This window comes from Chiloscyllium plagiosum, chromosome 16, assembly GCF_004010195.1.
Source record: "Chiloscyllium plagiosum isolate BGI_BamShark_2017 chromosome 16, ASM401019v2, whole genome shotgun sequence".
Classification (NCBI taxonomy): Eukaryota; Metazoa; Chordata; class Chondrichthyes; order Orectolobiformes; family Hemiscylliidae; genus Chiloscyllium; species Chiloscyllium plagiosum.
Window position 1 is genome coordinate 5,702,289 of NC_057725.1, and position 26,567 is coordinate 5,728,855.

The window sequence follows — 26,567 nt, forward strand, 5'->3', positions numbered from 1 at the left end:
GGGCTCTGCCTGTGAGATCCTTTATGCACACCCGGACTCTCAGCCACACCGTACGCTGCCCTCGAAGCGGCTGCGGGGGGGGGACGAGACTGTCACACACCTCCTTCTGGAATGTGCCTATGCAGAGGAAGTCTGGAGAGGAATGCAGTGGTGTTTGTAGAGGTTCGTCCCGAGCAGCACCGTGACGGGGGACTCCGTGCTCTACAGTCTGTTCCCCGGGACGCACACCGAGATGAACATCAACTGTGCCTGGAGGATCATCAACTCGGTGAAGGACACTCTCTAGGCGGTCCGAAACCTGTTGATCTTCCAGCTGGAGGAGTTGACCCCGACTGAGTGTTGCAGACTGGCACATTCCAAGGTCCAGGACTACGTGTTGAGGGACACGCTGAAGCTTGGGGCAGCTGCCGCAAAGGCGCAATGGGGAAAGACCACCGTGTAATGTCTGCCTGCCTAAGCACAGGGGCCGACGCAGTAAGGGGGCTCCGCTGACCCCCCCAGCTAAATATGTGGATAGTAATCGTACAGACCGGTATATATGACTGATTACTCTGTCTCTGTATACCAAGAAATGGTATGTTTATGTATGTATGATATGACCAATTGTACAGATTATCAAAATATTTTATGAATAAAGTACATTTTTGAAATAAAAAAAACTTGGAGTATTGTGTACAGTTCTGGTCACTGCATTACTGGAAGGATGTGGAAGCTTTGGAAATTGTTCAGAGGCGATTTACCAGGATATTGCCTGGTATGGGGGGGATGATCTTGCGAGGAGAGGCCGAGGTACTTGAGGCTGTTTTCGTTCAAGAGAAGAAGGTTGAGAGGTGACTTAATTGAAACATATAAAATAATCAAAGGGTTGGGGTGGACAGTGAGAGACATTTTCCTCGGATGGCGATGGCTAGCACGAGAGGACATGGTGTTAAATTGAGGAGTCATAGATATAGGACAGATGTCAGAGGTAGTTTCTTTACTCAGAGTAGTAGGGCGTGGAAAACTCTGCCTGCACCAGTAGACTCACCAACTTTAAGGGCATTTAAATGGTCATCGGATAAACATATGGACGAGAATGGAATAGTTTAGGTTAGGTGGACTTCAGATTGGTTTCACAGGTCGACACAACATTGAGGGCGGAAGGGCCTGTACTACGCTGTAATGTTCTATACCTTATAATAAAATTTTTATACTGCAGAACAAACCCAAGGCGTTTCTTACTAATGCATGGCAATACAGTGCCTATAATTCGTCTTACTGCTGCTAATGGTAAAAACAATGACTGCAGATGCTGGAAACCAGATTCTGGATCAGTGGTGCTGGAAGAGCACAGCAATTCAGGCAGCATCCGAGGAGCTTCGAAATCGTCGTTTCGGGCAAAAGCCCTTCATCAGGAATAAAAAAAAACCCCTGATGAAGGGCTTTTGCCCGAAACGACGATTTCGAAGCTCCTCGGATGCTGCCTGAATTGCTGTGCTCTTCCAGCACCACTGGTCCAGTTACTGCTGCTACTGCCCCTTCTTGGTTTGAACACATTATTTAAACATTGTCAATTCTCACTGACAGCACCAGATGGAGCTACCTATAAAATACTGTTTATGTCAGGGTGAGGTTTTAATTAGACACCATTAAGTGTTGTAATTAAAGATCGATATCTAGATCAAATGCGGGACACGGCATCGCACTGAATACTAAAAGCAAACGCTCATGGACGCAAGGAGTGTTGAATGGGCTCACTCCAAATCTGCAGAAATACTTCCTATTTGCTCGAACTAAGCCATCCCATTGACCTGGAAGCGGATGGGATAGGTTGGGGGTTTGATTACACTTCATATGGAACCGGTAGCTTGAACATGGCTGAGAGTGAAGGTAAACCCACGTGGGTGAGATATCAATGTATGAAGAGTAACATAAATTGTAACATTGTAGTGTAACAATGTAGCGGGCGCTGTATCGCTACTACTGAGAGTCTGGCAGGGAATTTATACTGGCAGCTGGCTCAGTTCTGCTCTCAATGGGCAAATTTTAAGTTGTGTAAGACGCAGGACGTAAACATCAGTTTTATATTTCTTGCAGGTAAAACATTCCGGGTGCATTAAAAGGTCTGCTTTCTGCAAGATTGCAGCCACTGAAGGTGACTGGTTTTAAATGAGTAGAGGGTTGGGTTAGTCCCTTGCCGCCCCCCCCCCCCCATCCTGGGGCTGACCGGGTGAGTTGATCTTTCTAAGAGAGGTCTGGCCAGCAACTGCAGGGATTTAGGAATGAGAGTTTTGGGAGCACGGGGACGGAGGGAGAGGGACCTAGGTTTTGACCAGTTTCGTTCCAAGTCAAAAGAGGTGTGTGTTCACTTGTGAAGTTTAAAGCTAGCTTCTGGGCAAAATTTGCGTATGGGTAATAGAGGAGTAATATTTGTGGTGGGGAGTGCTAATGAGTGGAAGTATGTGGTAAGGGGTGGAGGACAGATACTGAGGGGGTGTATTGGGTCTCTGAGTTTTGGATTTACATGAAGACATTCTGGTCTGGAGAGTGAATCAGAGTATGCTCAATAAGGCAGGTAAAATTTACTGTAAAGAGTGAGACCATGTGGACCGAATGCTGTTGAACTATTGTAGCTAAGGATGAAAGAGTCAGGGACTACAATTTATGTAGCACCTCAGACATAATGAAATGTCCCAGGACTTGACTGGAGTATTATCGAAGGATGACATGGAGTCATAAAGGAGCCATGAGGTCAGGTGACCAGGAACTTGGTTGACGAGGTAGGCTTCAGGGTGGGAATGTTAAGGTAAGGTGCAGGGAGGAAAAGAGTTTTGGGTGAGGGAAGTCCAGGCCCAACACCTTGGAGTATGCTGAAAACAACAAATTTAGGTCAAGCAGCATTTGTGGAGAGACAGCAAGCTAATATTTTGAGTCTAGATGACCCTTCATCAGACTTGATCGTGGAGCAGTTGGGGATCTGATTATTAGAAGAGTGAAAGTATCTGAGGGTTGTGGAACTGGAGGAGATATCCGAGATAGCAAGGGGTGAGGCAATGGCAGAGATTTGAAAACAAGATTGAGAACTTGAACTTTAAGATGTCATTTGACTGAGGTCATGGAATCTTGGTTGACCTGACATCTGTCCAGGCTAATTCTCTACCTGCGACCTTGTCAGTAATCGGCTGGGAAAGTGCAGGATGACCCACTGCCGGCTGGTTATCTATATTGAAATATCTGTTCATTATGGATGGGTGGGCAATAAATGCTGGCTACCTGCAATGCCGACATCCCACAAATAGATTCATAGAGTCGTACAGCACAGAAACAGACCCATTGCTCCAACTTGTCCATACTAAGCATATATCCTAACCTAATCTTGTCCCATTTGCCAGCACTTGGCCCATATCCCTCTCAACTCTTCCTATTCACATAACCATCCAGCTGCCTTTTAAATGATGTAATTATATCAGCCTCCACCACTTCCTCTGGCAGCTCATTTCATACACGTACCACCCTCTGAGTGAAAATGTTGCCCCTTTAGGTCCCTTTTAAATCGTTCCCCTCTCATCTTAAACCTATGCCCTCCAGTTTTGTACTCCCCCACCCCAGGGAAAAGAGTTTGTCTATTTATCCTATCCATGCCCCTCATGATTTTATAAACCTCTATAAGGTCACTCCAGGGAAAACAGCCCAGCCTGTTCAGCCTCTCCCTATACCTCTCCCTGGCAACCTTGTAAATCTTTTCTGAACCTTTTCACCACATCCTTCCTATAGGAGGGAGATTAGAATTGAACACAATCTTCACAACATTGGCCTAACCGATGTCCCATAAAGCTGCAACATGAATAAAGAAAACAAAACACCCATTTTGCTCGGCTAACAGCTTCTCACGTTTTGTTGCAGTATTCCTCTTTATTGGCTACACCATCCACGTCCCATCCAGCTTTACTCCCCCAAAACCACCATTTGGTGTCATTGCAAATGTTGATATTGGACTGCTCATTCTCCAACCTAAACCATTCACATAAATCAGGAGTAATAATGGTCCCTCATCAATCCTTGTGGAACACACCTTTCCGTGTTCTGTCACACTGAGGAACTGCCTTTAACCTATCCTTTCTGTTTTGGAGACAGACTGGGTAATGTGCAGTTGAGTGTTTGGGAAATCCTGAGGCTGGCTTTGTGGAAGGGGCCTTCAGACATTTAAGTGGAAGGTCTCTTAAAATTGCATGGTCCTTAGAAAGACAGGGAGCATTCCAGATGGAAGTTAGTTGATGTTTGTTAGTTCTAATTTCAAGGACATCCGTAACAGAGTGCTGTCTCCTCCAGCCCATGTAATAACACCGATGGAATGGACTGGGAAGCAGTGGGGGATTTGTAGCAGGGTTGTCACACAGCAGCATAAGAAAAGAATACTCTGCTCTTAATTCTTTGAAAAGGTGACGAAGGAGGTTGATGAGGGGAAAGCGGCAGATGTGGTATATATGGATTTTAGTAAGGCGTTTGATAAGGTTCCCCATGGTAGGCTACTGCAGAAAATACGGAGATATGGCATAGAGGGTGAGTTGGAGGTTCGGATTAGGAATTGGCTGGATGGAAGAAGACAGAGGGTAGTAGTTGATGGCAAAGTTTCTTCATGGAGTGCCGTCACTAGCGGTGTTCCGCAAGGATCTGTTTTGGGACCATTGCTGTTTGTCATTTTTATAAATGACCTGGAAGAGGGGTTAGAAGGTTGGGTAAGCAAGTTTGCGGATGATACGAAAGTCAGAGGAGTTGTTGACAGTGAGGAAGGATGTAGCAGGTTACAGCAGGATATAGAGAAGCTGCAGAGCTGGGCAGAAAGGTGGCAAATGGAATACAATGTAGCTAAGTGTGAGGTGATTCACTTTGGGAAGAATAACAAAAAGATGGGGTACTGGGCTAATGGTCGGATACTTGGTAGTGTGGATGAGCAGAGGGATCTTGGTGTCCATGTACACAGATCTCTGAAAGTTGCCACCCAGGTAAATAGTGCGGTGAGGAAGGCATATGGCGTACTGGCTTTTATTGGTAGAGGAATTGAGTTCCGGAGCCCTGAGGTCATGATGCAGTTGTATAAAACTCTGGTGCGGCCGCATCTGGAATATTGTGTGCAGTTTTGGTCGCCATACTATAGGAAGGATGTGGAGGCACTGGAACGGGTGCAGAGGAGGGTTACCAGGATGTTGCCTGGTATGGAAGAAAAATCGTATGAGGAAAGACTGAGGCACTTGGGGCTGTTTTCACTAGAGAAAAGAAGGTTTAGGGGTGACTTGATAGAGGTGTACAAGATGATTAGGGGTTTAGATAGGGTCGACAGTGAGAATCTTTTTCCACGTATGGAGGCAGCTATTACAAGGGGGCATAGCTTTAAATTAAAGGGTGGTAGATATAGGACTGAAGTTAGGGTTAGGTTCTTCACTCAGCGAGTCGTAAGTTCATGGAATGCCCTGCCAGTAGCAGTGGTGGACTCTCCCTCTTTATGGGCATTTAAGCGGGCATTGGATAGGTATATGGAGGATAGTGGGTTAGTATAGGTTAGGTGGGCTTGGATCGGCGCAACATCGAGGGCCAAAGGGCCTGTACTGCGCTGTATTCTTCTATGTTCTATGTTCTTATGGAGCAACAATGAATCTTTGGTTGTGTAGCAGCCAGGATAGAGATAAGAGTGTGGTGTTGTTTTACTGCTCAGGTGGGGAACCTTTTCATGTTGGAAGGCCGCATTATGTTAGTTGTAACCTAAAAAGGCCGCATCCAAGAAACTTCAATTATATATTCTTCAAAATTCTCATTATTTTGTAAAACTCTAGCTACTATGTACTAACTAACTTTAAAAAAAGAAAAAAAAATGTTAATTCTAAAGTTGACTAACCTTTTAATGACTTTGTTGTGACTGCTTTTTGTAGGAAAGCATTTGAATATTTGGTTGCAGCATGGAGGTCTGCAGTTTTAGCTGATCCTCTAGATGGGTATCCATCATTTGTGACCTTAAGGGCGTCTTGATTTTGCTTAAGTAGGAGAATGTAGATTCGCAGCAATAAGTGGTTGAAAAGCAAGAAAGCATTTTTCGTGCATGTTGCAAAATTTGGATTCGTTCAAAAGGCCACACACAATGGCCTAGGAGGCCGCAGGCTCCCTACCGTGACAAAGCTCTTTGTTCAGCTTCAGTCGTAAAGTCCATTTGAAGTAAAGATTATTCTGAAGGTGTGCATTTTTTAAGTTGTATGTTGTTCAACAGGCTGGAAACACATTATATTTAGGGACATAATACATGTGATAAAGCTACCACTGATGGCATGGTAATGGCACTGGGCTGGTAATCCAGATGTCCAGGTCTGTGCTCTGGGGACACTGGCACATTCCCCACTGTGGTAACCGGTGGAGTTTAAATTCAGTTAATAAAAGTGACTGGAATGTGAAGCTGGACTCAGTAATGATGACCATAGCAACAACTGGTGATTTTTGCAAAAACCCATCTGGCTCACTCATGTCTTTTTCTGCTATGAAGTTTGTTCTAAGTGTTTATCTATCTCCTGTAATGACCGCCAACCTTCCAATCTTAGTCTGGAAAGGACCTTTCATTGGTTTGAGCTCATGTCTTTTATGTCTCTTATTCTTTTAGAATCCCTACAATGTGGAAGCAGGCCATTTGGTCTATTAAGTCCACCCTCAGACCTACTCCCACTACCCTATCCCTGTAACCCTGCATTTCTTATGGCTAGTCAACCTAGTCTGCACATCCCTGGACACTATGGTCAGTTTAGCAGAGCCAATCCATCTAACCTGCCCATCTTTAGCTTTTAGCATCATTAAGGAGGCCAGTGTTGGTTGCCTATCCCTAATTGCCCAGAAGGCTTTTAAGAGTCAATCACATTGCTGTTAGTCTGAAGTCACATGTAGGACAGGCCAGGTAAAAATGGCACATTACCTTCCCTAAATGATGTTAGTGAACCAGATGCATTCTCCTGACAATCCATGAGAGTGTTATGGTCTTCTTTGTTGACCAGTTAACATGATGGGATTTGAATCCGTGTCCTAGAACCTTAGTCTTGGAGTTGTCTGCCATGCCCCAATATTCACCCCATCAAATCTTTACAAATTTGTAACAACATGGTGAGATCACCCCATCAATCTTCTATATTCGAGGGAACTCAGTTTGTGCATTTAGTCCTTGTAATTCAATTCATTTACCTATTCCTGCTCCTGTTTCTTACGTACCTATTAAGCCTTGGCATCGTGTGCAGCACAGTGGCTCAGTGGTTAGCACTGCTGCCTCACAGAGCCATGGACCCAGGTTTGATTCTAGCCTCAGACAACTATCTACGTGGAGTTTGCATATTCTCCCCATGTCTGCATGTGTTTCCTCTAGGTGCTCCGGTTTCCTCCCACAGGCCAAAAAATGTGCAGGCTTGGTGGATGGGCCATGCTAAATTGTCCGTAGTGTGTGGCTCGGTGGGTTAGCCGTGGGAAATGCACAGCTACAGCGATGGAATAGGGTGGCGGGGTGCGTCTGAGTAGGATGCTCTTTGGAGGACTGGTAGGGATTTTATGATTCTATCGTTGTAGTGAATAGTCACTGGTTACAAATAAGGTAACAGTGTTCCCTTGATGTTGATCCCCAAACTCTTTATGCAGCTAAGCTGAACCTGTTCATTGTTTAGTCTCCTTTTGTGATAAAGGGCTCGTCTTGTAATGTCCCGCTGTTCGCTACTTAGACATTGGTCTTAGGTTCACCTCCTTCCAGTCTGGACAATGAACATGGTGAACCAGGAGTATCAGTCGGCTCTTCGACCCTTCAAGCTTGTTTTGCCTTTTGTTGAGATTATGGCTGATCTGTTTGTGACCCTAAATCCACAGACCTGCTGACCCCCAATGACCTCTTCGCTTAGCAAGAATCAATCTATCTCTGCCATAAAAATATTCAAAGACTCTGTTCTCTGTGGAAGAGAGTTCTAACAACACTCCATGCTCTGAGATAAACTCTTTTAGCTTATCCCAGTTTTAGACAATAGACAATAGACAATAAACAATAGGTGCAGGAGTAGGCGATTCAGCCCTTCAAGCCTGCACCGCCATTCAATATAATCATGGCTGATCATTCCTAATCAGTATCCTGTTCCTGCCTTATCTCCATAACCCGTGATTCCACTATCTTTGAGAGCTCTATCCAACTCTTTCTTAAATGAATCCAGAGACTGGGCCTCCACTGCCTTCTGGGGCAGAGCATTCCACACAGCCACCACTCTCTGGGTGAAGAAGTTTCTCCTGAGCTCTGTCCTAAATGGTCTACCCTGTATTTTTAAGCTGTGTCCTCTGGTTCGGCACTCGCCCATCAGGTCTCACCAGGGCCCTGTACAGTTGCAGAAGCACCTCTTTGCTTCTATATTCAATTCCTCTTGTTATGAAGGCCAGCATGCTGTTAGCCTTCTTCACTACCTGCTGTACCTGCCTGCTTGCCTTCATTGACTGGTGTACAAGAACACCCAGATCTCTCTGTACTGCCCCTTTACATAAATTGATTCCATTGTGGTAGTAGTCTGCCTTCCTGTTCTTGCTACCAAAGTGGATAACCATACATTTATCCACATTAAACTGCATCTGCCATGCATCTGCCCACTTACTTAACTTGTCCAGGTCACCCTGTAATCTTGTAACATCCTCATCACATTTCACCCTGCCACCCAGCTTTGTATCATCAGCAAATTTGCTAATGTTATTGCTGATACCATCTTCTATATCATTAACATATATTGTAAAAAGCTGCGGTCCCAGCATGGATCCCTGCGGTACCCCACTGGTCACTGCCTGCCATTCCGAAATGGAGCCGTTTATCACTACCCTTTGTTTCCTTGTTTTTAAACCCTTGTTTTTAAACGAAGGCCCCTAAGTTTTGAATCTTCTGTAGGATGAAGCACTTCCAGCCTGTCGGGACCCCTCAGGATCTTGTGATTCTGTCAATACACCTCTTCTGGACAAGCCAAACAGAGACACACACGAGAATTCCTAGAACTGAACTCTATCAACAAACACATTGACTTGGACCTGATTTACCACCCCCTGAGAAAAAGAACAGGAAATAACATCCCCATGGGAAATGACATTACCACAGGAAATTACATCACTAACCCAAAGAAGCCCCAACATATAAATAGAAAGCAAGAATCATCAGCAATGCTTTGATAGGAGGCTCACTGAAGATGTTACCTAGTATGGTGATGAAACGTCTGAACGTGAACCTTCCAGCTCAGTGAGCAAACCTACAGACACCTCTTCTGTTTACTGTATAGTCTCTTTCTCCTCCCTCTACCTCTGTCAGCACCTGGAGTCCATCCAAACCACTGAGAACACCATATTCCTCTAGCTCTGGTCTCTGCATAGCCCCATTCTCTTCACTTTCCTGTAGTTAAAGTACCTTTGGCTGTCCAGACCTTAAATCATGGAATGATTTCCTTAAGCGTTATTCCAGTTTTATGACTGGCTTCAAAGTCTACCCCTTTGCCGAGCTTTTAGTAACCTCTGCCAATATCTCCTTACTTAGTTCTGGGTCACCGATCATACACTTGTGACATTTCTTATGAAATTGTTCAGCTGTAAGGCACCATATAAATTGGTGTTGTTGTATGTTGCAACTCGGTGGAGTGATGTTTTGTGGACAGCTCTTCTACCAGAATTATTATGACTAGTTTTCTTTGTGTATGTGAGATTTATGCTCTATCTCAGTTTATTGTCTTTTTGATAGATTTTGACTTGTTTTCTTTTCCCCTGATAGACAGAGAAGATGTTACCGACGAGATGCCTGAATTGTCAGAGATGGATGATGAGGAATGGTGTGACTGGGACGAAGAAGAGCAGACCAAAGGACAAGAACAAATTTGTTGCCTGTTTTGTGAAAGGTGCTTTTAGCTTTCTGCTTTCAAGATAAAAATAAAAATCACTATGTCAAAAAATCTTCAAATATTTATGTCACTCATGGTTTGGGGTAAAATTGCATTGTCACAAAATATTTCAAATGTTTCAAAGTTGTTATGACACAAGGTAAACTCTCCTGCTTAATGTAAATGTGCAACACAGAAAACATTTACCCCGTGCAGTATTCTGTGAAAGTTCGAGAGGTGAAGGACTACTTAAAGTAAAAATTAACAACTTTATTTCTTAAGGTATAACAGAGAATAATTAACTAACAACTATTTACAATTCCTTCCTCTAAGCTATCTTTTACTTTCCCCACTACAGCACTAGACTGATAAAACTCTCTGATTACGATGTACAAACAAAAACTTCTTATCTAAAAACCAGGCAGCTTTCGATCTTCTCTGTATTTCAGTCTTTTCTTCTCCTTGGGTATACCGTTTCACCGGTTACTGATCAATAAAGGTATCTTTTAAGAGAGCTATTTTTCTGGATAGTTTGCAGATGTCATTGGCTTGGCAGTTCTCCCCTCAACTGTTCAATTTTCCCTGGTCTTATACCCCCCCCCCCCCCCCCAAAGCATCGGATTTTGTCATTGGCTTTTAAGATTGTCAATATACTAAATTCAAACTGAATTGGAGTTTGGTATTTTTTGGGGTATAATTTAAACTATTTGGCCTAATTCAAATCTGTTTTGTTGTTTCCAGGAACCAGCTACCCTAGCTACCTCAGTAGCTGGAGCACATGTTACATTGTATCTTTTTTTCAGAACAGTGGTTCTGTCAGGTAGTTCTGTTGCCTTTAATTCTCCTAAAGGTACAGTACACCCCAATTCTTCATAACAAAGTGGTTGAGTAGGTCAGATCGTAAAAAGGTAGTTGAGTTGGTTTAATGATGCTGTTACTTCTTTTAAAATTATGTTAACACTTTGCTGAACTACTGGCTGATCAGATAGAGTCATAAACGCATTCAGCACAGAAGAGGGTCTTCTGCCCATCGCGTCTATATCACTAATTATCTACACTATTACCTACACTATTCCCATTTATGAGCATTCGACCCATAACCTTGAATGTTGTGGCATTTCAAATGTTTGTCCACCTACATTTTAAGGGTACTTGGATTGAAGGGAAAGTTAACATCTTTATTCCTTGGAGAAGGAAGAGGGATTTGGTCTTAGCAGACTGAAACTTGGATTGGTCAAGTTGTTTTGTAAGGAAAGGGTGGACAGGCTAGGCTGTTACATGCAGATACTTAGAAGAATTTGAGGTGACTTGATTGAAATATATAAAATCCTGAGGGGTCTATACTGAGGGAAATGTGGAAAGGATGTTTCCACTTGTGGAAGAATTTAGGAAGAGAGTTCATTGTCCAAACATTGGCAGGCGCCTATTTGAGAGAAAGTAAGGGCTGCAGATACTGGAGATCAGAGCTGAAAATGTGTTGCTGGAAAAGCGCAGCAGGTCAGGCAGCATCCAAGGAAGAAGGGCTTATGCCCGAAACGTCGATTCTCCTGTTGGATGCTGCCTGGCCTGCTGCGCTTTTCCAGCAACACATCTTGAGCTCAGATGCCTATTTGAAACTGAGATGAGGAAACTGTGTTTTCTCTCTGATAGACATGAGTCATGGAAACATAGTGTTATACAGCACAGAAACAGACCCTTTGGTCCAAACAGTCCATGCCAGCCAAATTAAACTCATTCCACCTGCCTGCACTTGGCCCATATTCCTCCAAATATTTCTTATTCATGTACTTATCTTAATGTCTTTTAAATGTTGTAACTGTACCCGTATTCACCACTTCCTCTGGAAGTTCATTCCACACATGAACCACTCTCCATGTAAAAGAAAAAATTCCCCACATGTCTTTTTAAAATCCCTTTCCTGTCAATTTAAAAATATGTCCCCTCATCTTGAAATCCCTCACCCTCAGGGAAAGGCACCTGCCATTCGCCTTATCTATACACCTCATGATTTTATAAACCTCTGTAAATTCACCTTTGAACTTTCTCTGCGCCAGTGAAAAGAGTCTCAGCCTGAGTAATACCATTGAATATCAAGGGGCAGTGTTTAGATTGTCCCTTATTGGTGATGGTCATGGCCTGGTATTTGTGTAGTGCGAATGTTACTTGGCACTTGCCAGCCCAAGCCTGGATATTGTCGACATCTCGTTGCATTTGAATGTGCTTCAGTTTCTGTCTGTGTCGGTGCTGCCAGACCTGCTGAGTTTCTCCACTGTTCTCTGTATTTGTTTCAGATTTCCAGCATCCGCAGTATTTCTGTTTCATTGACTACATTTATACCTGAACTGAGGTGGATTGTCTTATGATAAGTTGAGCAGGTTAGGCTTGCTTCGACTGGAGTTCAGAAGAGTGAGGGGCAAAGTTGTTAGGTCTGGACAAGGTCGATGTGGGATGGGTGTTTCCCATCGAGTGTGTGTGCAGGATTAAGGGACGCTGTTTCAAAATGAAGACACAAGGAGAACCATTTTCTCTCTGTGAGTTGTGTGACTTTTGGAAGTTTCTAAAGAGGCAGGGTCACTGAATTGGCCAGAATTGGATAGATTTTTGTTAGGCAGGGAAATCAAAAATTATTGAGCAAATGGAGGATTATTGAATTGCAAGCACAAACAGATCAGCCATGATCATTTTGAATGGTGTAGCAGAATCAAAGGGCTGAATGGCCTACCTATGTTCCCAAATTCCATATTTGTATATCAATATCTGAAGGTTTCTGTCTGACTTGAAGGATTCTGGCGTTAGCTTTGTTTCAGTGTTTGCTGTCTGTCCCACTACTCCATGGACTGACAGTATGAACTGCTGTATTTTTATGGGCAAAATTAAATCAGTTACAGGTATTTAGACTCGTAAACAAAAGACTAGTAAGTGCCCTCATGATGGTGTAATTGCGGTTGAAGTGGGAATTTTAAGATTTCATACAAAGTAGTTATAGCAGGACTGAGACGAGAGTTTGCTAGGTGGTATTGTAAGACACATTTTTGACAAGCATGAGCCTTGAATACCCTAAGTGTTCTTACACTCCTTAATGCCAGAATCAGCTTTGGGAGCAGACTCCCAAGAAGAGTTTGTACAGGAAGACAAACAGCTTCCTGTTGAAGGGATATGAAAAAGACTGAAGATGGAAGGTTTCTGTTTGTTTATGTTTCATTCTTGGACACTAATTTAGGCGTCTTGTATTACAAGATGGATAAAAGCCGATTTGGTTTTCTGTATGTATTGGATAGAGGTGGGACAGAGTTCGAACATAAGAACTAGGAGCAGGAGTAGGCCATCTGCCCCTTGAGCCTGCTCCGCCATTCAATAAGTTCATGGTTGACCTTTTTGTGGACTCAACTCCACTTACTCACCCTCTCACCATAACCCTTAATTCCTTTACTATTCAAAAATCTATCAATCTTTGTTTTAAAACCATTCAGTGAATTAGCCTCAACTGTTTCACTGGGCAGGGAATTCTACAGATCCACAACCCTTTGGGTGAAAAGGTTCTTCCTCAACTCAGTTATAACTCTGCTCACTCTTACTTTGAGGCTATGCTCCTAGTTCTAGTTCCACCAGCCATTGGAAACAACCACCCTGTTTCTATCTTATCTATTCTCTTCATAATTTTATATGTATCTATAAGATCCCCTCATTTTTCTAAATTCCAAAGAGTACAGTTCCAGTCCACTCAACCACTCCTTTAAAAACCAACCCTTTCAACTCCAGAATTAACATAGTGAATTTCCTCTGCACTCCTACACTGAGAGTGCATCCTTTCTGAAGTAAAGGAGCAAAACTGTGCACAGTGCCCCTGGTGTGGCCTCATCAGCACCCTATACAGCTGCAGCTTTACCTCCCTGTTTTAAAACCCCATCCTTCTAACAATGAAGGACAATATTCCATTTGCCTTCTCAATCACCTGCAAACCAACTTTTTGTGATTCATACACAATGACACCCCGGTCCCTCTGTTTAGCCTCTCTCTGTGTCTCTCTCTGTCTCTCTGTCTATCCATCTATCTATCTCTTCAAGGTTATTTGAATAAACACCCAGTTAACCTACATACTGTAGTCCTCCTTTGATCTGTGTAGGAGGCGACCCACAACAGTGGACAGCACGGTGGCACAGTGGTTAGCAGTGCTGCCTCACAGCTTGAGAGACCTGGGTTCAATTCCCGCCTCAGGTGACTCTGTGTGGAGTTTGCACACGTTCTCCCCGTCTCTGCGTGGGTTTCCTTCGGGTGCTCCGGTTTCCTCCCACAGTCCAAAAATATGCAGGTTAGGCGAATTGGCCACGCTAAATTGCTCGTAGTGTTATGTGTAGGGGAATGGGTCTGGGTGGGTTGCGCTTCGGCGGGTCGGTGTGGACTTCTTGGGCCGAAGGGCCTGTTTCCACACTGTGTAGGTAATCTAATCTAATCTAAGTGTTGATGTCTACCAGTGGTGCTGTGCCACTGAAAGTTAGCTATTCCAGTTGTGACTCAGTGCTCCTTCAAATTGTAGGCTGATTCAGCAATTTTTTTGTTTAAAAACTGCCAAATTTAAATTTTAAAAATTCCTACTTCTCTGTTCTCCTGTTTGTTTTTCAGTTAAATCTTTCTTTTCCACTCTTCGTGTTGTCTGCCCTGTCTGACAGGATGGGACTCCCATGCTTCAGTGCCCTTACCTCAGCTGTGTTCTGGCAAAAGATTCTTTTGAGCTGAAGGATGTAGAGTCAAGAACTGGTTCACCGCAGAAATGCTGTTGGAAGTTGTGCATTAGTAGAATCTGACCCTTCATAACTCCTCGGGGAAATAATATTTTGTGAGCGGACGATACAAGTCCATCAAAATCTGAAAGATAGAGAGAAGCAAGCTATTTATTTCTCATTTGAAAGTTTTTGGCTGCACTGTGTCTACAAATGAACCAGAAGCTGCCGTTTTCAGACTCTATGGATTTTCTGAGACCGAAAATGTATGTCTCTTTGCAGATTCTGGACTTTATTTGATAGCTTTCCAAATATGCTTCAAGAATCTGACTGATCATAAAACACCTTGGGAATGACATACCAAATAAAAACTGATAACAATTCCCAGGGAAGATAATGAATTGCTTGTAGACTGGTGTTGGCACTGTCAACATGATGAACAGGTGCACGCTGTTCCAAGTCCTATGGCTCTGCTGCTGCTTAAAGCAGAACAACAATGCATGAAGGAGGCGATTTGAGCCATCTTGGTTCATCTGTCTGGAAACATCCTAATGAACCCCTGCCTCCAGAGGAGCAATCAATTCTTTTTCAACTGATTTCTTGTTTCTTTCTCTTGCATGATTGAATCAATCTAGCTTTATGTGAAGGCAAATGTAAAACCAGATATAGGAACAGAATTCTCCTGCCTTTTCCCTATGACCTTTGACCCCCTTACTGATCTATCTCTATCTGAAGTACAGTCGGTGACTTGGCCTCCACAATTGGTTGTGGAAATGACTTCCACAGATTCACCACCCTCTGGCTGAAGAAATTCCTCCTCATTTCAGTACTAAAGGGTGGTCCCTTTACTCTGAAGCTGTGGCCTCAGGTACTCGCCCCCTCCTATTGGTGGAAACGTCTTCCTCATGTCCAATCAATCCAGGCCTCCCAGCATTCTGTAAGTTTCAATCCGATCCTCCCATATCTTTCTAAACCCCATCGAGTACAGACCCAGAATCCTCAACCGCTCCTCATATGACAAGCCCTTCGTTTCCGGGATCATTATTGTAGACCTCCTCTGGAACCCCCATAATGTCAGCAGATCCTTCCTTAGAGATGGGCCCAAAACTGCTTGCAGTATTCCAAGTGTGGTCTGACCAGAGCTTTTCTAGCCTCAGCAGTATATTCATGCTCTTGTATTCTAGCCCTCTTGAAATGAATGCTAACATTGCATTGCCGGCTTCACTGCCAACTGAACCTGTATGTTGACCTTAAGAGAATCCTGAACTACAGCTCCTAAGTACCCTTGTTACTGGTTTGACCCTTAGTTCCGTTTCACCACTTCCCTGGATGAACACAGTCCCAACAACACTGAAGAACCCAAGCGCTATCTAGAACACAGCAACCCACTTGATTGCCTCTTAATCCACAGCCTTCAACATTCAATCCCCTCATCACCAATGCATTGGCAGCAGTGTGAACCGTTTGCTAGATGCACTGCAATAATTCAGCAAGGATATTTCAATATCATCTTCCAAACCCATGGTCTTTACCATCTGAGCTGCTTCCATCATCCTGGACAATGTTGAACTTCTCGAGTGCTACTGGAGCTGCACTTCTCCAATCCATTGGCGAATATTCCATCCCACTCCTGACTTGTGCCTTGTGGATGGTGAACAGGCTTTGGTTCCTGCTCTGATAATTACAATATTTATGTGGCTGGTTCAATTCCGTTTATGGTTAGCAGTAACCCCAGGATGTTGACAGTGGGAGATTCAGTGATATTAATTCCATTAATGTATTCATCACAATATTTATTAATACTAAAAAAAATGAAGGTAATTGGAATTTTTTTCTTTTGTAAGCAGGTTATTCAGTTCAACTGAAGATACTTTTTCTCACTGTAGAGTGGACCATCAGTTTGACATTATCCAAATAGTTCACAAGCATGGTAGGTCATTTCTCAGTTGAAACATAACACCGAAACCTTAGGGTCATTGTGTTTTCCACATTCAAACTGCTTTTTTTAAAAATTGGAAAACAATTAAGTATGAAATCTATAATTTTTTAAGAACTTGAATACTTTGTCAATTGTGTATTTTAATGGTAACAGGAAGTATCTTTTTCAGGTCTCGATTGTTATGGGTTCATCAAGCTTGTCAATTTCATTAGAATCACAGTAAGTTTTGATGTCTGAAAAGTATTTTCTTTGTTTTTTCAATCTAGTAATCAAACTCTTGTGGTCTTCTCACAGTGCGCAAGGTGATATTAAAAGCCTTTAATTCCAGGAAAACAATAGTCAATGTGGATAAAATTTCCATTGAACACTGTGCAGGAACTGGAGATGGATGCTGGCAATTTATGAATCTTTCTACTGCAGTCTAATTTAAATTCCGAGTTGTATTAATCATTCTGTAACTCACTCCAAACAATTCTAATATTTAATGTCACTAATGTCACTATGTGAAATCTGGCAGGGATAATGTTTGGTGCTAACTATAAAGGAAACATAATAGAGGAATACATTTAATGCTTGGATCAGGAAGTCTTGTAGAATAGGAGTGACTGTGGGTACGTCTGTTTTGTAGAAACAATCCAACAAATACTTTATGGTGCCCAAAGATGTTTGTTTGTATACCTGCACATTTGTAGAAAATATAATTGCATTATAATTTGTCTTCATGAATAATGGCTGTCAGTGGTTTTGTTTCTTTACCCAAGAACGGACACACTGTCTAGAGATGCACCTTCCAAAGCAGTACCACAGTGACTAGACTGGCACGGGGGGGGGGATGTGGGCATTGTCTTCGGAGGAGGTCCAATTCTTCTAACTTTCTACTGGTCAATCAATTCCAGTAACTTACAGAGACCTGTCGATACCATGATTTACTTACATGGCACTGCTAACTTAATATTGCAAGCAGATTTAAAAACTGCACATCTTGACAGAGCCAGCTTCACAAAACAATAAATTTTATATTTTAAAACACAAATGTTGGCTTAAATCTATGTAACAAAAGAATGGTTCCACCTCTTCAGTTCTCTGACCATTGTCAGTCTGGTTTATATTCCATCTTGATATCTGTATATCAGCTATGAGTTGGGCCGAAGAGCCTGTTTCCTGTGTATATGTAATAAAATCATAAATTTCTTGGAGAGGCATTGCAACTTGGAAATACATCTATTCTTTCATCTCATCCTTTTGGATGAGAATGCTGTGATGATTGAAGTGAAGAATGATAATATTAGGGAAATTTAATAAGGAGGGCAATAACCCCCCTTTGAACTGAGTGAGATTGGATTGAACTGAGACGGTTTAATTGCAGTTAACATGGCTTAAAATTTTGCATTGTACAGTGATGCAAAGAGAATAATGGCTACAAACCGAGAATTCTGGTGGGAGTTCAGCAGGTCATGCAGCATCTGCAGAAAGATGTTAACACAAAACGTTAACTCTGTTTCTCTCTCCATGGACACTGCCAGACTCTCTGAATTTCTCCAGCATTCTCTGTGTATGTTTCAGATTTTCAGCCTCTGCGGTATGTTGCTTTTGTTGGAAAATGATAGCCACCGTTTGTTCCTTTTCTCAGAATCCCTCTGCAGAATCTTTCCAATCCATAGTGGGCCACGTCCCTTGGGAGAGTGAAGAATATATGAAACCACCATCCACTGATGATCCTTTACTCCAGTTCGGTACAGATAATTTTTATTGTTTGTATTATGAAGAATTTGTATTTTCTCTGGTGTCTCCAAATTGCAAACCTCTTAGTTTGTAATAAGGATCATGACATGTGTGTCACATTTGTAAAATCGGTGCAAGATTGGTGTAAAAAACAGGAATTGCCTGAAAAGCTCAGCAGGTCTGGCAGCATTTGTGAAGAGAGATCAGGGTTAATCTTTCGGGTCGAGTGATCCTTCCTCAAAATTGAAGCCTTAACTAACGTCTCTCCACGGATGCTGCCAGACCTGCTGAGCTTTTCCAGCAATTCCTGTTTTTGTTTGTGATTTGCAGCATCCGCATCTCCTCCAGTTTTTGCAAGATTTGTATGACTGGGTGATTTTTCAAACACTCGCCACTGGGAATTTCTCTGTGGGTATAAACGCTGTCCTGGCCTCCACCTGTTTCAATTTTCAATGTTACTCTGCTTCTATTTTGTCCCCTTCCCCAGCTCCTTCTGAGGGTGATGACATATCATAGAGTCATAGAGATGTACAGCACAGAAACAGACTCTTCGGTCCAACTCGTCCATGCCGACCAGATATCCTAAATTAATCTAGTCCCATTTGCCAGCATCTACCCCATATCTCTCCAAACCCTTTCTATTCATATACCCATCTAGATGCCTTTTAAATGTTGTAATTGTACCAGCTGCCTCCACTTCCTCTGGCAGCTCATTCCATACATGCAATACCCTCTGTGTGAAAACGTTGCCCCTTAGGTCCCTTTTAAATCTTTCCCCTCTCACCTTAAACCGATGCCCTTTGGTTTTAGATTCCCCCAGCTCAGGAAAAGTCCTGAATATTTATCCTATCTATACCCCTCATAATTTTATTTACCTCTATATAAATGTCAGAGGTAGTTTCTTTACTCAGAGAGTAGTAGGGGCGTGGAACACCCTGCCTGTAACAGTAGTAGGCTCTCCAACTTTAAGCGCATTTCAATGGTCATTGGACAAACATATGGATGATGATGGAATAGTGTACAATAGGTGGGCTTCAGTTGGTTCCACAGGTTGGCACAACATCGAGGGCCAAAGAACCTGTACTGCATTGTAATGTTCTATGTTCTGTAAGGTCACCCCTCAGCCTCTGATGCTCAATGGAAAATAACCCCAGCCTATTCAGCCTGTCCCTGTAGCTCAAACCCTCCAGGCCTGGCAATATCCTTGTAAATTTTTTCTGATCCCTTTCAAATTTCACAACATCGCTGTTAGGGTATTGTTGTCTGGTGGGTGATCTTAGTCCTTCAGTGTTCTTGGTGACAGGTCATACTCTGTGTTTGGGCTTCCTGATGAGCTTTTGCCTGAAACTTCGATTCTCCTGCTCCTCGGATGCTGCCTGACCTGCTGTGCTTTTCTAGCATCACACTCTTGGCTTCCTGTTTCCAGACAAACAATTCTCCATTTTGCTGAGGGAGTTAATAAAACTGGCAGACAACACCAAGGGAGCTGGTCTGTCAGGAAATCATGAGTATTGAATATTGACCATTTTCAGGGAGGAGTTAGATATAGTCCTTATGGCTAAAGGCGCCAGTGGGTATGGGGGAGAAAGCAAGAACAGGAGAGTGAGTTGGATGATCAGCCATCACTATACTCAATGGCAAAGGCTAAATGGTCTACTCCTGTTATTATTTTCTGTTTCTGTGTCTTCAACTGACTGCACTTCAAAATTATACCATTTGTTTTAAAGCTGTCTGGTTTGTGCAAAGCATTTTGGGTGGAAGTTTATGGGAAGGATTGGTTGGGGGCCATACCAATTGGTCCCCTCTCAGAGTCATAAAGCACGGAAACAGACCCTTTGGTTCGACCAGTCCATACTGAACCTAATCCCAAAATAAACTAGCCCTACTGGCCTGCTCCTGTGCCATCCCCCTCCAAACCTTTCCTATTCCTGTGCCTATCCAAATGTCTTTCAAATGTTGTAATTGTACCTGCGTCCACCACTTCCTCAGGAGTTCGTTCCACACACGAACCATCCTCTGTGTAAAACATTTGCCCCTCATGTCTTTTTTAACTCTCTCTCCTCATGCCTTCAACATATGTCTCTTGTCTTGAAATTCTCCCATTCTAGAGTTAATGGTAGTTGTTTTTTACCTATCTGTACCTCTCATAGGTGGCAGACAGGCCCAGAACAAGTGCACCCTGCCACCAAATCAGACTGTGCCTGGGCTAATTGGAAGCTCTGCCTCCGTGAGAAAGAGCATGGCAATGGGTGTTGCTGGGAGTGCAGGCAGACTTATGCAGGAGGCCCCATGGAGCTCAGGGTGTCTTAGGTTCTAGGGTCTGTGGAACTGAGGGCAGGCTTGGTGTTGGGGGGGTGGGCTCAGATGGAAAGACACATTCCGGTCTGACTCGTCTTGTAGATAATTTCTCACCAACTTGCTGAATGGAGATGGTCCAGAGGAGGTTTACAAGAATAATCCCGTAACAAAGGGCTTGTCATATGAGGAGAAGTTAAGGACTCTAGGTCTGTACTCGATTGAGTTTAAAAGGTTATGGTGGATCTGATTGAAACCTATCGAATATTGAGAGGCCTGAATAGTGTGGATGTGAAGAAAATGTTGCCACCATTCGGAGATGCTACGACCGGAGGGCACAGCCTCAGAGTGAAGGGACAAACCTTTAGAACAGAGACGGGGAAGAATTTCTCTAGTCAGAGGGTGGGGAATTTGTGGAACTTATTGATGCAGAGGGCTGTGGAGGCCAAGTCATTGAGTATATTTCAGACAGAGGTAGATAGGTTCTTGATTGGTAAGGGGAGCAAGAGTTACAGGGAGAAGGCAGAGTAAGGGGGTTGAGAAACATCAGACAGGGTCGAGTGGTGGAGCAGACTCAATGGGCTGAATGGCCTAATTCTGCTCTTCTGTCTTGTGGTCAGAGATGATATTACATATGTCTGGAACAGGTTGGGCTTGAACCTTGTCCTTCATGTCCAAACATAGGACACTACCACTGCACCACAGGAGCTGACCAATCTTGTTCACTTCAAAGTAGAGCTTCAATATGACCTGTTTGTAAATCTCCAAATATTAATTTTCTTGCTGGCCTTTCCTTCTGAAGTGAATTGTAAAGAATGCCCAGGCAGGAAAGAAGAGGGGTAACTGTCATTTTGACTGGTACCTCCAACGGACATGTTGCATTAACTAATGATACTCTTCCCTCTTGCTTTCCGCCAATTTAAATATAAGGAGTGAAGATATCATTCACTGTCTGAGGGAATAACAGCCTGTCCACTCTTACCCACCTGCCCCAACCATATAATGACAGGGGTAGCTACTTATTGAGGTCAGTTTAGGTTTTAACAAACTCCAATCTACCCTTGATTGTTAACTTACTGTAATAAGTCAGCGAGTCTGACTGGAAGGGAATCTAATTTATTGCTGAACACCAAAATGGAGCCATTACTCATGATGAGGTCAGCTTTCGAAATGTTTTTTAACTTAAGCTATGTTTCCAATCAACCTGTTCACAGAGATGTTATTACATATCTCTAGAGCAGGTGAGACTTGAACCCTGGTCTCCCAGTCTAGTATTAGGGACACTACCACTGCGCCACACGAGTGCCTGGGTCTGCTTTATTTTGTTTCTCTTTTAAATTATTTTTCTCATCAACCTGTTCACAAAGATGTGATTGCAAACTCCTGGAGGGGGCATGTAGTATCCATCCAGCGCTAAGTTTTCTTTGTCTTCCTGTAAGAGTGATGACTTCAAATGAAGAGAATCCAAGATTAAAGGGTAAATGTTACCAGTGAATAATATTAATGGTTTAATATTGTTCAGATATTTACTGCTGAAATAACTCCAGAGAGGCCGGTATCCTGTCACCAAATCCACGTGGAGTGTCCTTGACACTGACCCAGTTCCATCAGGGACAGCTCTGAGTGAGCAGAACCCCTGACACACCTGTTTATATCTGTCAGCCAGGGCTCCTTGACTGAACCAGATTAACAGCCTCAATCAGGGAACTCACATTCTATGAGGTCCACATGGCTGACCTTGTTACAATTGCTACAACTGCTTATACTACTCTGTGTCATAACCTTCAATCTAAAGTTGTGAAGGAATTTCCACAGTCTTTGTACAATATTCAAAGTTTGTGAGAAGATTTGTAGCTCGGGTGCTCGTTGTTGTGTTCTGTTTGCCGAGCTGGGAATTTATGTTGCAGACGTTTCGTCCCGTGTCTAGGTGACATCCTCAGTGTTTGGGAGCTTCCTGTGAAGCGCTTCTGTGATCTTTCCTCCGGCATTTGTAGTGGTTTGAATCTGTCGCTTCCGGTTGTCAGTTCCAGCTGTCCGCAGCAGTGGTCGGTATATTGGGTCCAGGTCGATGTGCTTATTGATTGAATCTGTGAATGAGTGCCATGTCTCTAGGAATTCCCTGGCTGTTCTCTGTTTGGCTTGTCCTATAATAGGAGAAAGTGAGGTCTGCAGATGCTGGAGATCAGAGCTGGAAATGCGTTGCTGGAAAAGCGCAGCAGGTCAGGCAGCATCCAGGGAACAGGAGAATACTCAGATGACAAGCAACATGAATTCGACTGGGACAACACTACTATTATAGGACAAGCCAAACAGAACAGCCAGGGAATTCCTAGAGGCATGGCATTCATCCACAGATTCAATCAATAAGCATATCGATCTGGACCCAATATACCGGCCACTGCAGTGGACAGCTGGAACTGACAACCGGAAGCGGCAGATTCAAACCACTATAAATACCGGAGGAAACATCACAGAAGTGCTTCACAGGAGGCTCCCAAGCACTGAGGATGTCACCTAGACAGGGGACGAAACGTCTGCAACACAAATTCCCAGCTTGGCAAACAGAACCATGACAACTTTGTACAATATTTCCCTCTCTCTCAAATGTGAGTATGTTTCTTTTTCACCTAAAGTACAAATAGAGGGGTGATAGATTTAAGACAAATATCAGAGGCAGGCTCTTTACTCGGAGAGTGGTCAAGTCGTGGAATGCCCTGTCTGCCAATATAGTTAACTCAGCCACATTAGGGAGGTTTAAACAATCCTTGGATAAGCACATGGATGTTGATGGGATAGCGTAGGGAGACGAGCTGAGAATAGTTCACGGGTCGGCACAACATCGTGAGCCAAAGGGCCTGTTCTGTGCTGTATTGTTCTATAAAGTTGCTGAATGGAAAGAAGGAAAATTCTCCAATCAAAACACAGCCTGCTGATGTTAATGTAGACACAATGGACTGAATGGCTTTTTTCTGCACTGTAACTGTTAGTTAATTTCAGCATCACTGACCACAATTGCCCTAGCCTGTGTACAGCACAATCCCTACCCCTACCAGAGGGGCCTAGGCTGTTGACCTGTTTAGCCTTTGTGCTGGCTGGGTTCACTCGATGACCCTACTCACCAGCTGTTGTCTTCACAGATGTCGATGAGTTCTGGGAATGTACAGAAACACAAACCTGTTCGCTCGAACCACTGGGTGTGGAGAGCCAGGAGCAAGCAGCACGGCTTCAGCATTTACACAGAGCTGAGAGGAGAGCTGAGGAGGCTGAGGCGGCGGTGGAAAGGATCATGGGAGACCTTGAGAAAATGCGGTATGTGACCTTTATTTATTTCAGAAAACTTTCTTCCTTTCCTGTTCCCCCTGACCTCTAGAGGTTACAAATCTGAATGGTACAACACCAAGGGGAGCACTATGGAATCCTGGGCGACAGCTGGAATTAGTTTCTGAATTCTTTAACAATAAAATAAAAGGCATCTGTGATGGGGGTGGAGGGTGGGCGGAGGTTTGTGGTTCTGCGAAAGGGCAGCTGATGGAATATAAAAAGTCAATTAATAAATGTGGAGTTTAAAGCTGGTCTTAATAATGGTGATAAATCCCAAGTGGTTCACTAATGCCTTTTAGGGAAGGAAACTGCCATCCTTACCTGGTCTGGCCTATATGTGACTCCTGACCCATAGAAATGTGGTTGATTCTTAACAGCCCTCTGAAATGAACCATGACAATTAAGGATGGGAGAGTTGAAGACCAGGGTGCATTGTCTCAGAATTGAGAGGCGTTGAGATGAGGAGGAATTTAGTGTCTCAGAGGGTCTGGAACTCCTTGCCACAGAGAGCTGTAGGGGCAGAGTCCTTCTGTATATTTAAGGCTGAGATCAATAGATTCTTGATCAGTCGGGGAGTGAAGGTTACGAGGAAAGGGCAGGAAAGTGGATGTGAGGAATGTTGGATCAGCCATGGCCCTACTGAATGGTGCAGCAGGTTCAGTGGGCCAAATGACCTACGTCATTCCTATTTGTTATCGTCTTATGATGGGCCTTTCTAGTGACACCCCCGACCCAGGAAAAAAACAGCACAAAGGCATTGGAGTAACATTTAAAAAATTTTTAAAAATGAGTGAAAAAAATCTTGGGATGAATGATCTTGAAGGAAGAATCCCTACGTTTAAAATAGGCTGTTTCATTGATTTTAATAGGATGCTGTGAAATCCTTGATGGAAACTGTGGTGGGCTGTGTGGCTAACTGAGTTGAGCACACGCTGGTAATATTGTAGCAGCTCAACCACACAGGGCCGAAGTTGTCGACATCCAGATAATGTTGCTTGTGAGTTTTACGTCCAGCAGTGGCTTCAGTTCATTTCAGTCAGGCAAAGTCAATCTTGGCAACCCTTTTAAATGAAACCTGCACTGTTAAGATGGCTCAAAGAACGTGTTAAACACTGTAGGTGCTGACCAGCTGTTTATGCAGTTCCCGATTCCAAAAATAAAGTTGAGTGAATTGCCTCGCTAAATGTGCATCACATCCGACACCGTACACTGGTAAAGTTCGCCGCCACCCCACCACTGCCATCTTAAATATGATTTTGTGGCAAGCGAAACTGCACACGAGGCTTGATATAGTACAACCAATTTTTATGGCAGCTGTTGTACTGTGGTGGATTTGTTTGAATAGCTGCTTACATTACAATTAAAATCTGCACATCCATTGCCTGTATCCTGTGAGCAAACTTGATTAGAGTTAGAATTAGAATTCCTACAGCATGGAAACAGGCCCTTCGACCCAACAAGTCCACACCAAACCTCCAAAGTGTAGCCCACCCAGACCCATTCCCCTACATTTAACTCCTGACTAATGCACCCAACCTACGTATCCCTGAACATTGTGGACAATTTAATATGGTCAATCCACCTAACCTGCACATCTTTGGACTGTGGGAGGAAAATGGAGCACCCGGAGGAAATCCATGCAGACACAGGGAGAATGTGCACACTCTGCACAGACAGTTATGCGCACCCAGATCCCTGGCGCTGAGAGGCAGCAGTGCTAACCACTGAGCCACAGTGCCACCCCATCATTGGTCATGACTGGGAAATCTGCAATTTAGCTGTGAAACCAGCAGAGGGTGTCAGAGCGTTAAAAGGCTGGAAGTTTATTGGAAAAATTCTTTTGTTGTATAATTTTTTGTGGTTCATTGAGCGTGCCTCAAGGGTGTGTTTTAAATTGATTACAGACAATATGTGCAGGATTTCATGATAAATGCAGATGCCAGAGCTGGTACATCAACCACAAACACGATAGCAAACCTGCAGGAGGATGAAGACAGTGTCTACTTCAGCTCTTATGCGCATTATGGCATACATGAAGAAATGCTAAAGGTGAGGTTACATCAGTTAAACCTTCAAATGGGAACAAGCTGCAGCCCTTAGGCTCCTACTATCAGTCACGATTGTTGCCTTTTTGACTCGATTGTGACTAATTAATTTTTCCCATTGTGTGTCCAAAGAATGTTTAAATCTGCTGCAGAGTAATGCCTGATTTTTATTTTGTGAGAGTTAGCCTTCATTGTCAGAAGCTTGCTGGAAGTAATCTTGCTTCTGCAGGCAGGATGTTTATTTTCAAAAAAAAAGCATCAACTTTTTAAATCCAGGGCACAGTTCCAATTTCATTTGTACAGCATTTTTTTTAAAGTAACACCTTTCTTGCTTCCCATGTTGAATTGGATTAAAATTTGCAGGGATCTGTGAAATCACAAAATTGACAAACAAAATTACAACAGGGTGATCTGACACCAATCAGACTGTATTGACAATTGTATTGCAGCAGTTTGGCTAAAACCTGTGATGGAGGGAGTTATCAATACCTCAATTTCTTTGACAAGTTTTGCACCTTTACAAAGAAAGGAGTACATTATATACTTTAAGATATGATGAGGAGTTACAGATTATCATGGAATGTACGTCACCCATAGCACTCAACCTTAGCCCTAAAAACAATAATCCTTTGTGTCATTCCCTCACTGTCTTTCT

General features: G+C 43.3%; 1 protein-coding gene across 4 annotated transcripts in view; it reads left to right on the forward strand.

Moving 5' to 3' along the window:
* Window positions 1–1,616: 1,616 nt before the first annotated feature.
* prmt3 (protein arginine methyltransferase 3) overlaps window positions 1,617–26,567 on the forward strand; it is a 191,835-nt gene continuing 166,884 nt past the window's right edge. For 2 of the 4 annotated variants that reach the window (XM_043705398.1, XM_043705399.1), the window contains exons 1-7: window positions 1,618–1,869; window positions 9,767–9,890; window positions 16,438–16,520; window positions 16,699–16,748; window positions 18,160–18,262; window positions 23,684–23,855; window positions 25,772–25,916. In XM_043705398.1, the coding sequence (XP_043561333.1) occupies window positions 1,728–1,869; window positions 9,767–9,890; window positions 16,438–16,520; window positions 16,699–16,748; window positions 18,160–18,262; window positions 23,684–23,855; window positions 25,772–25,916 (819 nt within the window). In that variant the 5' untranslated portion in view covers window positions 1,618–1,727. Of the gene's footprint in view, window positions 1,870–1,935; window positions 2,077–9,766; window positions 9,891–16,437; window positions 16,521–16,698; window positions 16,749–18,159; window positions 18,263–23,683; window positions 23,856–25,771; window positions 25,917–26,567 lie in introns of those variants that run through there. The other 2 variants (XM_043705402.1, XM_043705401.1) reach the window with 2 other exon arrangements.